This window comes from Bactrocera neohumeralis, chromosome 4 (genome assembly GCF_024586455.1).
Source record: "Bactrocera neohumeralis isolate Rockhampton chromosome 4, APGP_CSIRO_Bneo_wtdbg2-racon-allhic-juicebox.fasta_v2, whole genome shotgun sequence".
NCBI classification, from domain to species: Eukaryota; Metazoa; Arthropoda; class Insecta; order Diptera; family Tephritidae; genus Bactrocera; species Bactrocera neohumeralis.
Window position 1 is genome coordinate 26,762,233 of NC_065921.1, and position 16,237 is coordinate 26,778,469.

Here is a 16,237-nt window from a genome sequence, read left to right on the forward strand (position 1 = left end):
GAGTCTCTTTATGATAATACTAATATGGGTGCAAGGGAGCAGCGGAATCGCTTGCAATTGTAAAATTGATGAGCTGGCAAGGAAAGGCACAGCAGAACTGTTATCAGTAGAATGGAGCACGTCAATGCTCCTACATCCTTTTATGTTCTACTACCATAAAGCTGGATTTCGCGGGAGCTTGGCCAGCGCTAGATCATCATTGGTACATGACCTGTCGAAAAATCCTTTAGGAACAAGGTCGATCGCAAGAGCTTGGTGATCTCTTTGTTCTCTAGGCTTGCCTCTTCTTGGTAGAGTAGGGTTTAAGAGACCATTGCCCTATTGGCAACCGTGCTATAAGGATGGGAATCCTACTAGAAACAACTCAACAGTTCCTTCTTGACTATCCCGCGCTTGGGAGGTTAGGGCTTATACACTTGAGAGAGCATGCCTTCAGACACCCCATCGAACTGGCGGGAATGGAAATCAAACGCCTATACAAATTTGTATTGGCCACTAAACGTTTTGCTAATTTATAAGACACAGAAGTTCTTCTTTTCTATGGCTTCACAATGAACTACATATAAAAGTCCATGTGCGTTTTCTCTAGATCAGCCATTTAAACTAACCTATGGGTAATCATTAAAAAAATATTGTTTATCAAATGTTTCGAGGTAGTTAAAACTGTGCCATGGCTCCTCTTGTCTTTGTTGTTACTTCTTTTTGCCGAAGCACACTAAGAAGTATCGCCTTTTGTAGTCTTGGCTTACAGCAGATATGTTGCTGAAATAGTCGCTGTTGCTAGATGCTATGTTCTTCTTTTAGATGCATGCATGCATCATTGTCTGAAAGTTAGTAAGTTTGTGATCTTTTACTACAAAGCAGTTTCAGCCTGTGAGCTCATAAAAAAGTAGCTAATGGATTTTTCAGAAGAACAATGCATAGACAGTAAAGATTCCAGGAAACCGACAAGTTATATTCAACAGACAGGCTTATGAGAAAAGCCTGGCTAATATCTCCATTTCATTGGAAAGAGTTAAAAGCAAAGTTTCTGGATGTGAAAATTTATTCTGATTCTTCTTCTGAGAAAGAATTGAACCCCATTGAAAATATTTACAAAACTGCTTCCTTGTTCTTATAAATGGGTGGTTTTTTAGGGGTACACTTCTCATAAGGTAATAATCACCCAGTTCGAGCAACCATGGAACGGTTTCGAGAGTAAATATGGCTCTCCTTATCCTCAATAAGGCTCTATAGTATGCAGCGTAGATGCTTTTGCGGCTGTGAAGCAGAGAATTGCAGAGGAAATAATGAGTTTGATATGCTCTATGAACAGAGGGAATTATTGGTTCATAATTATTTAAAAATCGTACCGCTAACAAGCCATGATTAATGACTTTTTCATGCCTAATTGGAGGATGTTGATGTGGGCGACACCCGACCCTTGCTTCCAACACAGCGCTATATACATATTGGTAACGAAACAATTAATTTATTGAAGGCCATTTTGTGTGAGCGCAATATCTCTCTCGACTAGTTTCGTGGGGTTTGGTGAAGTCGCTTGTCTATGCAGATAAGTTTGAGACCATTGACGACTTCGAAGAAAATATTAGACGAATTATTGATGACCTACTGTCGCGATTAATTAAAAAAGTGGTCGAAAATTGTTGATGTTCTGAAGTAATTAGTCATCTAAAGAAACTACTGAGTCATCCAAAAAAGGTTTGAATATGAAAACTTGAAAAAGTTATAGAATTTATTGACTTAATTAGTTTAGTATTCGAATTGAGCAGAGAAACTTCTAGTAGCTGGATTGGGAAGTATGAAAAGAGAGATAATATCTCTCTCTCTCTCTCTTCTCTGAAAGCGAAAAACATCTCAGCAGCTATTGTGAAATTGCAGCTACCCTCAAATAATCGCAAAAGCGTCCCGGTAAATACAACAAAAACAACAAAGAAAAATCTATTTTTATCCGCAGGCCACAGATTATGCATCTTTTCAGGTCAAAGCAAAAAAAGTTTGCGCAAATTAAACGCGAGCAGCTAATTGGCGGTTGCGCTCAATCTTCATGTGTATGGCTATGTGTATGTGTGTGCCTGTGTGTGTGAAACTTGCCATTTCTTTCCCAAAATAAAATAGTTGGTGGCTAATGTGGTTATTTTTATCGCACACTTTGTGTGGAAATCGATGCCACACCGAATTTACGACAAAAACTCTGCGAATAACGGTATTAATGGAAGCGGAGCAGCACAAATTGAACTTGGAAGATTTACACACAGACAAATTTAGATGAAAGAAAGTTAAGTGTTTTCCCACTTTGTAATAAATTATGTGGCAGTCTTTGTTGTTGTTGCTATTGTTGTTGTCACAACTGCTTAGACATAGTTGGTAACTGCAACTGATGGGTATGGAGGCGACTGATTGAATTTTCCGGCATTGCGGAAGAGTATATTTGTATGAATCGGGGAAAGAATATTTGCCATACACAGTTAAATGAAAAAAGCAATAACAACCAAAAACAACAACAACAACCGCTATATTTATACCTGAACTTTAACAATAAAGACAAAAGTTCTGCCGAAGTTATTTGCTGATTCACGCCAAAGTCGATTATTCCTTATGCACCCATACACACTCCCACACACACATGTACACAAACACACCTCAGCATCCAGCTCATCAATTTGCACTAAATTTGGTTGAACATATGATTTGTGTCGGGTAAACAGGTGAGTGGCAGCTGCTGGAGTTGGAAAGTGGAAAAGTTTTATTTTCGGCGCCTTTTGTGTGACCTCCCTGGTACCCCTGCCGGCGTTCTGCCGTGCGCGTTTGCCTGTGTAGCTGCTCTTATGATCTTTTTTTTTATTTTTTGCGCAACGCTGCTGATTTCCTTTTAATGTTGCTTTGGTTTTCAATAAAAGCGCGCTTTTTCTACTTTCGCTCGTGTGTTTCCAGGCATCACAGCCACGGCTGGCTGTGGCGTTGGCGGCGCGGTTTCAGCAACCACATAAAGACTTTTGCTGTGCTGTAATCAAATTGAAAACTGTACGCACCGTTTATGCTTTGTTTACGAGATTTTAGCGAAGCTGCTTTAATTTGAAAATTTAATATATAAAAAGTGTGCAATAGGAAGAGCCACCGTAACCGAGTTCAGAGGAAATTTTCTCGCAATATATTTTATGTGAACTGAAAATTTCGGTCTATTTCAATGACATAAACATTTTGTGGCAAAATACTTCAACTATCCGTCCGCTCTAGTCGAGCGTTAGCAAACGACCAAGCTGTCTAAAAAGTATGGTTGTATAATCGAATATATCTTTCAATTCAAGCCTGTATAACCCAAACTCCGCTCCGAATCACCTGGGCCTCGTTGCTTTGAGAAAAAGTGAGTTCGCGCAGCAACAACTTTGCCCGAATCTTTCTCAAACCCAAATATTTGTGTATCATATGATGCACACTTTCAGTTGATATCTTTAGAGTGCGTTCACCGCTTTCGGTGCGCAATTCACCACGTCTAAATTTAGCATACCAATCCTTGGTGGCTGATTTTCCTGGGGCAATGTCCGGAAACTCATTATCAAGCCAAAGTTTTGCTTCAACTGTAATTTTTTGCTTCAAAAAGCAATATTTTATCAACACGCGAAATTCCTTTTTATCCATTCTTTCACAATAACAAAAGTTGCTTCACTCAAAATCATATACTTATTACACAAACTAATGATCCGATGGCTGTAAAATATATACACGCGCTTTTCTAAAGTTAGCGCTAACCAAAAATAACCTGGATTGATTTCTAGCAACGTCATCAATATGTCTGACCAGGGACTTTTCAGTTGATCTGTTAAGCAACTGTTGAAACTGGTTCTGAGGAAACTTTCCCAGAAACTAAACTACAATTTTTTTAAAGTCTTTTCTTAAAAATTTGCTCAAGTTTTTCTCCCTAGGAATTTCTAGTTTCTTTCCATAAGCGAACTTTGATCTTGATAATAAATGTTGGTTCCACGGGAGCAATTAATGTGGTTTTTCTGATAAATCTTTAAAAGCGTAAACTAATTTTGAATGTTGGCATGGCTAATCTCTAGATTGTAATAATTCAGTGTTCAAATCGTGCTTAATTCGTCGATCTAGATCTTAGTAACTACAAATAGCCAGAGAAGGTATTAAACTCATACTTCTTGAAGAATATTTCGAAAACAATCTTTGAGAACCGGTGATCTTGCACCAAATGTATTTTATACGGGTGGTTTTCTTTGAGCTAATAATCTTGTCAGATTAAGCACTTTTGACAGATGCTACTTAATTTGTACTCAGTTTGGTTTGCCATTGAAAGTAGTGAAGCACAGCGACCATCAAGGGAATCGCACGTTCGATAAATGGGCCTAAAACGATATGGCTACCGATGCTGACTTTGCAAAGTAAATTTTGTTCAGCCATGGGTATGTTAATAAAATAAAAATCACAAATAACAATGCGAAAGCCATTGTTGAGACGCCGTCACATACACAAAAGTCGCCGTTTTTTGGGCTTTATGGAAAGTGGAGAGAGTCATAATTAATAACTTTTTCTAGCCTATGTTGGAAGATCTTGCTGTGGATGACCCCTGGTTCACACAAGCGCGCTCTACATGTCATACAGCCAACAAAACAGTAAATTTATTGAAGGAGACTTTTTTGGGTTCAATATTGTTTGACTGACGCATTGGATGACTGTTGCATTGGCTAAATGCTGCAAGATGTGGTTGAAAATCTGGCTGAAATATTGGCAAACGCTTTTCTTTATACTCGTAAGTTAATAGAGCTAAATTCTGGGCCATAAAATTAAATTATATTAAACAATCGTATGTTGATCATTAGGGCTTCGACACCGTAGCATGGCTCCTGGGGAAAGGCTAGCGGTCGTTCTGTAAGAGGAGGCGTTGAGTATTGTACTGTACTTAACGTCTGAAGAACTACATACATACGAGTATATTTTATGGAACGGATTTTTCTGTTTCGATATCTTTTGTACAGAAACGAACAAGAGCAAAGAAAAGAACGCACGGTCTTCTGCCGGATGAGAAGGGACGTATTCCGCGGCTCCCAATACCACAACATAACGGACTTTGGGCAGCTGGGGTGTAAACGAGTCAGGTTATTCTCCAAATCCTTTGAGTTATTGGTTAAGGCTTAAATCGGTTACCACCCGGAAGCATAGTGGACCTAATGGTGGCCTCAGCGTGGTCAACACGGTTTGGCGGTTACGCGTTCCCCTTTTCAACCAACTAACCAACCAAAGAAAAGATCAAGTATCCTATGTATGCATATAGTTCTTTCTTCTTGAAGGAGGATTACATAATTAATTAAAAAATACTTTTATGTACATACTTTTCTCAATATTAAGAAAGACACGAAAGCTTTCTGCGTTCATGTCACTAGTATTGTTTTTACAAAATGCTCAACGTTTTCCTCACCTGCTCCAATAACTATACAAATTTACAATTTAAATTATAATACTGCGCGTCGAAATGTAGGCAACAACTTTACAAATGCCGAAATTCGGAAAATTATTGTCTCAAATTTCATAAATTAATTTAAGAGTAACTAAGCAATTAATTCTCTTTAGTATGAATGCTCTTATTTTTTTAAAATACTTTTGCTTTTGATATTTCGGTTATATATATTTTCAAAATGAATTGAAAATTCAAATTAGACCTGGAAATCATATACTCACGGAGCAGTTGCTCTACAAAAGTACACTGAAAAGTAAGTTACTAAAAAAAAATTAAAAAAATCATTAGAAATCGAATAACAATTTGCCATTAAACACTTTTTCTGAAATGCCTTAAATCTTTGGGCACTGTTTTCCTTAAATGAAATTGATTGCCTGACTAATATCCTCACTTCACTATTATCTCTACAGACAGCTTGGCTCTCAGCCATATTCTTTATTGATTATCTATCAGATATTAATGGAAAGTCAATTGAAAACCAATTTTGTTATGCTTTATCAACACGAAGAAGACAGTGAGCGATTGTCAGTTTGTAACAGAGTACATAACGGTTGTTTCGTGACAGGTTTTACATACTTATTTATCCAGTTGCTTAGTAAACATACAAACAAATGCAGGCAACTCTGTTCGTGCTTTAGACGCGTCCATTACAGCCATTACATTGCCAGATTTGTTATTCATCATTTTTCTGTTGATTGCATTTCGCCCAACTTAATTGAATTACGGAAAAAAATGTGAAATTTACGGCAACTGATTGCTCAAAGAGATTTTAACACAATAAGCCGAGATTTACAAATGAATTTAAAATAAATAGAGGCATTAATAATTCATGAAAAAATATGAAATTCCAAAAATGTTTAAGGTTGCAACAAAGAATTATTACAAGAGAGATTTGTTTTTGGGGGAAACTGCCCAAAAATGCAGTGATGTGAAAAAAATTAATGTTGAATAAGAAAATAAATTAAAACGAGCAAACACGTTATTTTCGGCTGCATCGAAGCTATAACATTTTTCACAAAGAAAGCGGTTTCTATATAAGAAAGTTATTCTGATCGCTGGGTTTGTATGGGAACTATATGCCGAAGTCGTCGGATTTAAAAACCTTAAAATCAGATGTTGTAGTATTACTTTGGACAATAATCCGTGCCAAATTTCGTGTAGATATCTCGTCAAATGTCGTTCACTTTGTATGACAGCAATATACTATAGTGCTCCGATATCAACGGTTGCGAAAAATTAGCAGCTTCTTGATGAGCAAAGAACGTGTGCGAAATTTTAGATCAATATCTCATAAACTGAGGGACTAGTTCGTGTATATGCGAACAGACAGGAGGCCAGACGGACATGTCTAAGTCAACTATAGTGTATAATATTTAGAGTCTGTGACTGAGTGTCTTTCCTCCAGTTACGATCGTAACTTTACCCAAAAAAAGTTTGTCAACAATCCTTAAACTTTTGTTGTTTTCTTTATATTTTGCAATACTTCCAATATCGTCTGGCTTATTAATTTTGATTAAACATTTTTTTTAAGATATGGCAACGATCTTCAATTTAGTTAAAACTGTTGGCTTTTTCGCACATATTGTGTTTGAAACATATATACATACATACAAAAATATTACAAAATCAATTTTTATTTAGCCAATAAAAAAATATATATCTAAACAGGTGGCAACCCTTACCAAAATTTTTCAACTACAACTGTTTTTAATTGCAAAAAAATGTAAACAGATGGCAACCCTTACCAAAACTTTTCAACTACAACTGTTTTTAATTGCAAAAACAATGTAAGCAGATGGCAACCTTTATCAAAATTTTCAACTCAACTTGCAAAACAAAAAAAAAATAAACTAGTGGCAACCTTTGTAAAAAATTTTCAACTACATCTATGTTTAGTTGCAGCTTACTAGTCATATTGTGATAAAAATTTTACTATAATTTAATAATTTTTAGGAATATGTGGCAATACTTAAAAAATAATCAATTTATTGCAATTTTGTTGATGCGGTATTTGTGAACTTAAACTTTTTTGTATAAATATACTTATTAAAAATTATCAATTTTATTGCGATTATTTTATGTTGAAATTTTCGGTTATCCAATTTTGTGAATACTAATTTTTATTTTAACAAAAATCTTTTTTCCAAAAAAAATTTCAACTATTGCTGTATTTTAATACATACATACATATACATATTAGTGTGGACTTCAATTTTTATAGATATTTTGTAAATTTCAAACACGATTTTCTTAACAATTTTATTAAATTTAAAAACTTCGCACAGATGGCAACCTTTTAAAAAAATATTTAGAACTGGTAATTTTCGCAGATCTATTATGGTTATCCACATTTTGCAATACTAATTTTAACAATTGAAAACAAATATGAAAAGGTGGCAACCTCAGCCAAAAAAATTTCCACTATTGCTAATTTTTTAACTTTTGCAGTTTAGTGCTCAAATTGTATTAAACTCTTTGTTTTTATTTTTCAATTCTTTTTAGATTCAGAATTTCGAAATAGGTGGCAATACTAAAAAATAAATAAACTGTAAACTTTTTTAAATTTAACTATTTCCATTATTTTAAAGTTGATGATGTACGACTTTTTGGATTTAATTTTTTTAAACAGGTGGCAACCCAATTAGTTATTGATTTCATCAATTCTATTAAAATTCAGTTATAGATTTTATAAATTCGAATAAAATTTTCGAGTGTACAAAAATTATTTTCAACCTTAAGTTATTTCAGCCGCATTAGTTTAATATACATAAATATTGTAGTGGCCTTTATCTTATCGTTATGTTCGCCTTTACAGCCTCAAACAAGTAGCAACTTTTTAACTTTTTTTAATCGTTTAAACAATGTACAACAATTTATTCCAAGCGGCACAGGTTTCACTATATTGGCAACATATAGGGGATGTGACGGAATTTTGTTGTGTAACACGATTTCGTTGCAGTCGAACGGTTTGTAATCTCGCCTGAAGAATTTGCACTCAACTCGTGTTTCGCTCGTATACAATGAATTCGCAAAATTCATAAATTTTCTTATTTTACTGCAAGTACACAAATATGCAAAATCTCTTCACAACCACGACCACTTTCCATTCAATTTGGAATTCCATACATTTTCCTAAAATATATAAAGCGAACATTTTATCCGAATGCTTTTGGTATTGACAGCCGACAATTTCTACAAATATATTTGCACACATATGTACTCAAATATTTATATATGTGTATAAAGTATATAATATATGCCACACGCATTTTTCATTACGAAACAAATTTTGTGTCAAAAAAATCTAAATTTAATCCGATTTTTGTATTTCGATTAGCACATGCATTCAATTATGTAACAAAATTGAAATTGAAGCGAGCAGATTTCAACACGCTTAAGCAAATTTCATGTGCTAAAACAACAACAACGCATATGAATGCTACATAAAACCAGTTATGTTCGTACTACATATGTTAACAGTTATGTACGATTATTTATATGCGAGTGGTTAAGCAATTTTATGTGGCCATTTATGGCAAGTGATATTATAACGGTATAGTATCAAATGCTAAAAGCTTTGCAACTGACAGATGAAGCAAAAAGTTGTGGAAAAGATTTCATGGCAAATTGTGAGTTTGAAACCGATTTACCATTATGAGTGGCACAAAGGTGAAAAGTGAAATTGCATAAAGCGATTTTGTCGTGTTTTTGGTTGAAAGCAATAAAAGTAATGGATTAAAATTGATAAAGGCAGCTTTTCAAGCTTGTTTTGTGAGAATTTTGTGGTAATGGAATTTAGTCTAGGCGCCGCTAGTGAATGACTTTGGGTAGTTTAGAAAAATTTAAGCATCATATTGTGTTTAAATATAGTTCTTGGATGTGATAACGTCATAAGCACAAAATATTAGTATAATGTTTCTTCTCGGGCTTGACATGTTGTGCTTAAAGCTTTTTGAATGTCTGCTTTCGAAGACCAAATCGGAATTAGCTATTTCTGAAGAACACAAACTTAGCAGTTTTCGATAACCAATTGTGTGCCTAAAATGCGAAATGAAGCTTGATATGCAAAAACGTTGCCTACATTTAGGATAAATGTTCTCTTCTTAAAGCAACGTGTGGCGTTATGAATATGTGTTTGAGCAAAAAAATATTGATTACATTTTTTGTATTTGTTGCCGACTATTAGCTTTGAAAACGTATAAAAATAGTCAATTCTTCTGCATATGACAATAAGCTGTAATAATTGCGAAACTCTATATAATGCCAACAATGCAAGTTCTCAGAATTTTAGCTAGACATGGCTTATATATATACCTCTGCTAAAAATTTAAACTTTTTTGTGAAGTTACACTTGAGAGGACGCAGAGGACGATTTTTTGGAGAAACGTTGCCTACATTTAGGCTATATGCTTGTATTTTAGTAATAAAAGTGCAATTAAATAGAAAACTGTATGCATTAAGTAAATAATATTGCTTTTATGAAGGATTATGAAGTATTGAGTTTTCTGAACTTTGAAAAACGCTTTTAGTTGAATTCTCAAAATACCGTTCGAAGCAATAACGCATATTTTTAACAAAAAAATAATAATTATGTACTAATAACGGTCAAAATACTCTTTATATACGCTGTGAATTATCAAAAATTTATAAAAATATATAAAATTACATTAAATTCACTAATTTGTTGCCTATACTTAGGCGCAAATTTATAACTTGAGTGACAGCGCAGTCATCCAAGAAAAATGGAAATGAAATGTAAATTAAAACTTGTTATAAGTAAAAAATATTGCATAAAAAGATTAATAAAAATAACAACAAAAAAATATAATGTAAACAACAACATGCAAATCTAAATAACTACTTAAAGCGAATAAGTGCGTTACGTATACGCCATGTATTGCAGCATACAGTATGATGTACAATGAGCACACACAAAGCGGAGAGAGTGAGAGAGACGGAGTAAAGTGCGTTGACATAAAATGAGTAATTATATATACTAAATGGCAGAATTTCGTATATGAAAAGCAAATCAATTGGAAATGTAAGCAAAACATAAGAAAAGGAAAACAAGAAAGTAATAGCAATAACAACTTACAACGACAAACCACTCTGCTACTTTTGTTGTTGTCTTTTTCGTTGCATTCACACGCTGATGGGCGGCAGTTAGACGCTTCCCAAATATGCTAATCGGCATTGCACAGCTAAAAGTGGACACACATATGCACACGCAAACGGCTATTATGTACATCGAGACATATATAACGGCATACTTATGCGGTTGTAACGGTGTGTGTGTGTGTTTGAGTGCGACAAAGAGATATGTGTAGATAGCTGCAGAGGTAATGCAGTTGACTAGGAAATTGTGGCATTCACTTGCTGTTAAGCGCTAGACGCTGATTAATTTTCTATGGATTTTTGCAATAAATGTAAAAATTTAGAATTAATTTTTTTTTTTAATATTTTAATTATTTTTGTTTTAAATTTTTTTTATTTAAATATTTTAAAAATTGATATTTAATTATTTTATTTTTAAATATTTATATTTAATTTTTTTTTTATATTTAATTTACTTGTTTTTTAAATTTTTTTAATATTTATTTTTGTGCAGCAGGAACATTTAACGCAGTGTTTTAGTAGCTAATAGCAGGCTTAGACGCATGTGTTGCATTATATGCTACGTTGAGTGCGTGCGACATAAAACAGCTACTGCAAACTGCTAGTGCAAACTAAGATGCAAGTTTATTAGTTTTTTAATTTAAAACTCTTTTTAAAATAACTTTTTTCATTAAAATATTGTGGCTCGATTTCACATTTTTCGAATTTTTTTCTTAATTTTTTGATCATTTTAATTAATTTTTTTCTTAAATTTTTTTTAAATATTTTTTAAGTTTATTAATTTTTTCTAAATTATTTTGCAAATATTTTACTCAATTTCTTATTTGTTTAATTTTAAATTAAAAAGATTAAATTAACTATTTCTCTTTACAATTTTCGAAATAATTTTTAATACCATTTTTTAAATTTAAATTTTTTTAATATTTTTAATTAACTAATTTTCTTTTATTTTTGAATTATTTTTTAAGTTTGTTAATTTTTGTTAATTATTTTTTAATATTTTTTAATTTAAATTTGTTTTAATTTTTGACTTTCTTATTCTCATTAATTTTTTAAAATTATTTTTCTAATTATATTAATTTTTTTAATCACTTTTATTTAATTAAAATTCCTTTTAGCTTAATTTTAAATCTTTAGCGCTGTTTTATAATATTTTTATTTTAAAATCAATTATTCGTAGCATACTTTCAGGCACGTAGACATTTTCACACATTTCAACACTGCCTCGCTATTTCGAAGCACACATATTTGCTAACACTTACACATTAATAGCACAAAATCGCTTAAACTACGCCACTACATACATATAAAACACAACTACACACACCAACACATGTAAGTGTACGTGCTGTGCTGTGTGTGTGTGCGCTTGTTGCAGCCACGCTTGCTCCCAAAAGCTCGCAAATCTGTTCATAAACTTGCGAAACAAAACAATATTTGCTGCCGCCAGTTTAATTTAGCTAGCAGCATGAAATTTTATTCTTGCCACCATTGCGCCGCGCAGCCCGCCGGCTGGCCATTTGCTATTACCTGAAGCGCTTTACACTTAACACTTTCGCACAAATTGAATTAATTACGATTTTTGTGTTTATTTGAGTATGCACTTAAAAACCCGGTATTTACCGTTGTTTTGCTTTCGATTTTGTTGTTACACACACACACATGCCATTTATTTTAGATTATTAAGCAAGCTTGCAGCAGGCGATGCGGATGGTATGTTGTTGTTGTTATAGCCGTTTTTTTGTTGTTGTTATTGCGTGAAATTATGAAAACAAATTGCGCTTAATTGATTTACACTAACAATTTTTTGGCTTTCACGCCAATTTCACTAGAATTTTTTTGGTGTTTTGCGCTTTTGGCAAAAATTAATATTTATTTAATTTAAAATTTGCCTAACTGCGTTATTTAATTTTTTTGTTTCGTTATTTATGTGCTTAATTACTGACTTTTAATTTTTTTGCGCGCCCACAAAACTTTGCGCGGCGCTTTAATTGACTTCTGAGTTCATTAGCTGATTATTGGTTACTTTGTTGCTTATTTGTTTTCATATGAAATAACGGTAAATATTTGTGTGGCTTATTACGCATATTTGTTTTTGCATTTGCGTTAGTTTTTTTCGCAATATATATTATATATACATATATATGAATTTGTGATCGATTGCTATTGCTAATGTGTGGTTAATTTTTACTAATTTTTTTCGCTTTAAATTTAAAAACTTTTTGCACTAATTTTCACCGCAAGCCGATTACTTAATTATTTTTCTAAATTTGACATACAATATTTAATAAGCAGATTTAAAATTTTTGTTGTTTTTTCAAAATTATTTTGTTGTTTTTTTAACTATTTTGTCGTTTTTTTTTAACTATTTTGTTGTTTTTTGTTATTGTTATTTTTTTTTTGTTATTGTTGTTTGGTTTGTATACATATATACTCTTTCACTTAACAGTTAATTAAAGCTTTTACCATTTTCCTCTTTTTTATATACACTTATTTTTATTTACTAACAGCTAACTGTACAGTTACTTATGTATATGCAGCTAAGCTAATGTTGCTTTTAACTAATGCTCGTACTAATGTATTTATATATTATAATTAAGTTTATTTTGTTTTTACAGCATACAACAGTTGTTTGGTATAAATTTAGTCAGTCAATTTTTTGCGAATTTCGAAATTATAGCAAAGTTCTTTTATCGGATATTTATACTCAGGCCTATTGTATAATCTATAAATATTTTACATATTAACCGCTTTAGCCTACGAAAATCTAAAAATATTAAAGAGCCATATTTTGTTAACTACAGTTCGAAAATTTAAAGGAAATATAATAAAGTGAAAAAAATATATAAAAATAAAAATAATCAGCAAACTTCGTTTGGTTTTTTTCATTTTTATTTTTACATTTTTTTTATAAATAATTTAGTTTTATAAATAATTTTTTCCTTTTTTTTTATAAATAGTTATAACTTTTATTCTAATTATTTTCATACACATTATTTGTTATTAAAAATTAATTTCGTAATTTTTTATATGCTAATTTTATTATTTTTTATAGTTTTAATTTAAATGTTTAAGTAGGTAGCTTTATTCTGTTTCAAATATTTCTACTTTTTACTTTTTACGTTTTATTTTATAGTTAATTTTTTTATAACCTTTATTAGCTAAATGTCTTTTCCAAATGTTTTTATTTCTTACTAAATATATTTTTTATCGATTCCATAATATTTTTAAAATAAGCGGTTTGCTTCTTTTTCAAATATTTTCATTTTAGAATTTTTATTTAAAATTTTTATACTATTTTATTAATGCTTTTTTACCTAAATTGTGTTAGATAGTAATATTTTTTTTATAAAAGTCCACCACAAGCCAACAATGGATGTATGAGGAGCTAAAAAACCTTCTACGAAACTCTCGCCGGGCCATTAACAAGGCCAGATGATTCAATAATGATGAATGTTGGGTTGCATATCAAACTGCTTGGCGTAAATAAAAATGCAAGCTCAGAATATTAGAACGCAACTCGGGGCATTTCTTCTGTTGTCAAATAGACAGGGCAAATGGAATGGCAAAAATTAAAAAAAAAAATTATCGAAAGGCCATACGCAGATTGTATTATTGGTTGACAGCCAAGACTGTAAGTATTTAGGAGTATTTAGGATTCAATAAAATATTACTATGCACTCGTTTTCCAAGGTCGGAGGATTGATATCTTTAAACTGTTTTATTACCACGCAGGATGATAGTCTCGTGTTCACCGAGGAAATTGTTACCAAAGTGTTTCGTCGTTTCAAACCTTTCAAGGCAGACGGTACAGTTGGTATATTTCTCGCTCTCTAGCAGAACGACGCATTTCTATTGTTTCACAACGCTGCCAGCATTTATATTGAACGTGTCTGCCAAGTAGATGACGGGAGGCCGAAATTATCTTCATACCGAAAAAGGTAAAGGAAATGAAGGTGCATTTAGTAGCTGACACGGCTGCACTGTTATCGGCTATGTCTTCTTTTGACATTAATAAGCCATATGCTAAGCAATATATAAGTTATAAGAATACGATTAGCAAGGTATAAAAATCGCTAATCAGATCATCTTACCTGCCAGGAAGAGTCCTATCCACTTTGCTTTAGGTCACATTATTCTACAAGATCACTTCTCTTCGACAGGGAGAGTTTCAAAGGCTTTCTACCACGCGGACGCCCTCGCTGATCTCTGTTCAGGGTTAAATCTTAATCACCTATCCTGGCGTATAGAGAGAGCCCTTGAGATCTCCGCTGACTGAGCGTAGGATCACGGACTAACTTTTAATCCGGAAAATAAAATCCTGTCTTTTCAAAAGAAGGACGAAAAGTTTGTAATTCAATCTCCCCTCATTAAGATGTTGAATTATTACAATTTCGGGCTCAGTCAAATATCTGGTAAGTAAAGAGCTAAGCTTGAGAGAACAAATTGAAAACACGGCTTCCAAAGTCCATCAAATCTGGAATTCCTGCAGAAAGAACATTGCTCCAAAGCGAGGTTTAAGCCTTCACATGGTACGGGCACAATGAAAAACTTTAACAGTAGCTTTGGAGTTTATATTCGCCATCCAGCCAATATACATTCAAGTGAGGTAAAGGGCAGTCTTCACGGCCAAATCTTACAAAATTTTAGGCCACTGGAGCCAGGCGTCATACTTGATAATATGATACTTGACATTGCGACCGAGAAAAAAGGACCCATGAAGAACTAAATACATCTTTTTCATTCTCCTGTGGAGAAGATTGGGCCAATTGTTCTGTCAATCACAATTTCAACAGCGAAATCTACATATTCACTGACAGAACAAAGCGTGTTAAAGGAAAATTAATGATTTTCTCTTTATTATTTTCTTTGATACAATTGATTTTTAACTTTTTTAACAAGTTTTTCTTAAGTAATTGTAACTGATTACCGAAAAGAGAAATCTAGTAGTATCCTGATATTCTCCGATATCGGTAGATGTGAAAAATTATCATACTACTGAAAGCAACAAATAGTAAGACTTTTTAATTTAAATTTTCTGATGGCGAAAATTTCAGAATGTTGGAAAAAGTCTTCGGTGGAATTGGCGCTATAAACATTCAAAGATCTTACTGGCATCATTGCAATGTCGGGAGGATCAGTGAAAACTATTTGGACCTAAGAAAGATGAAAACAAGATTGCTTCAAAATTCACTTAATTTTTTGCAAAACAGCATCGCGTTAACGTCTGTGAAACAATGCTTTCCGACTACCAGGATATCATGAAACGTGCTATTACTGGCCATAAGTCTTGGACAAATGCGCTAACGCGATCAATCGGCCGAATATCGTGGCAAAGGTGTGCCGAAGCCGAAAAACTGCGTGAAAAATCAAGGTTATGTATGAAAGTTTTCTTCGATTATCATGGTGTGGTGCACTCGGAATTCCTTCCGTCCGTCCAAACTGTCAACAAGGAATACTATTTGAGTATTATGCTAAACGAGACGGAAATTATGGACTGACAGCTCTTGTTTTTTGCACCACGATTATGCACCGTCGCATACTGCATTGATTCTTTCTAAACAATATCGTACCGCAACCACCGTATTCGCCTGAGTTTGCTCCGTGGGACTTTTGGCTATTCAGCAAACTCAAACGGCCGCTGCGGTGAAAACA

The 16,237-nt window shown here is 33.0% G+C and overlaps 1 protein-coding gene across 15 annotated transcripts in view; it reads right to left on the reverse strand.

The window, feature by feature from the left end:
• Window positions 1–10,933, reverse strand: part of LOC126755999 (potassium channel subfamily T member 2) — a 294,777-nt gene extending 283,844 nt beyond the window's left edge. For 14 of the 15 annotated variants that reach the window (XM_050468780.1, XM_050468781.1, XM_050468779.1 and 11 more), the window contains exon 1: window positions 10,563–10,933. In XM_050468780.1, coding sequence (XP_050324737.1) covers window positions 10,563–10,715 — 153 coding nt within the window. In that variant the 5' untranslated portion in view covers window positions 10,716–10,933. The remainder of the gene's footprint in view (window positions 1–10,562) is intronic. The other variant, XM_050468782.1, reaches the window with a different exon arrangement.
• Window positions 10,934–16,237: the final 5,304 nt, after the last annotated feature.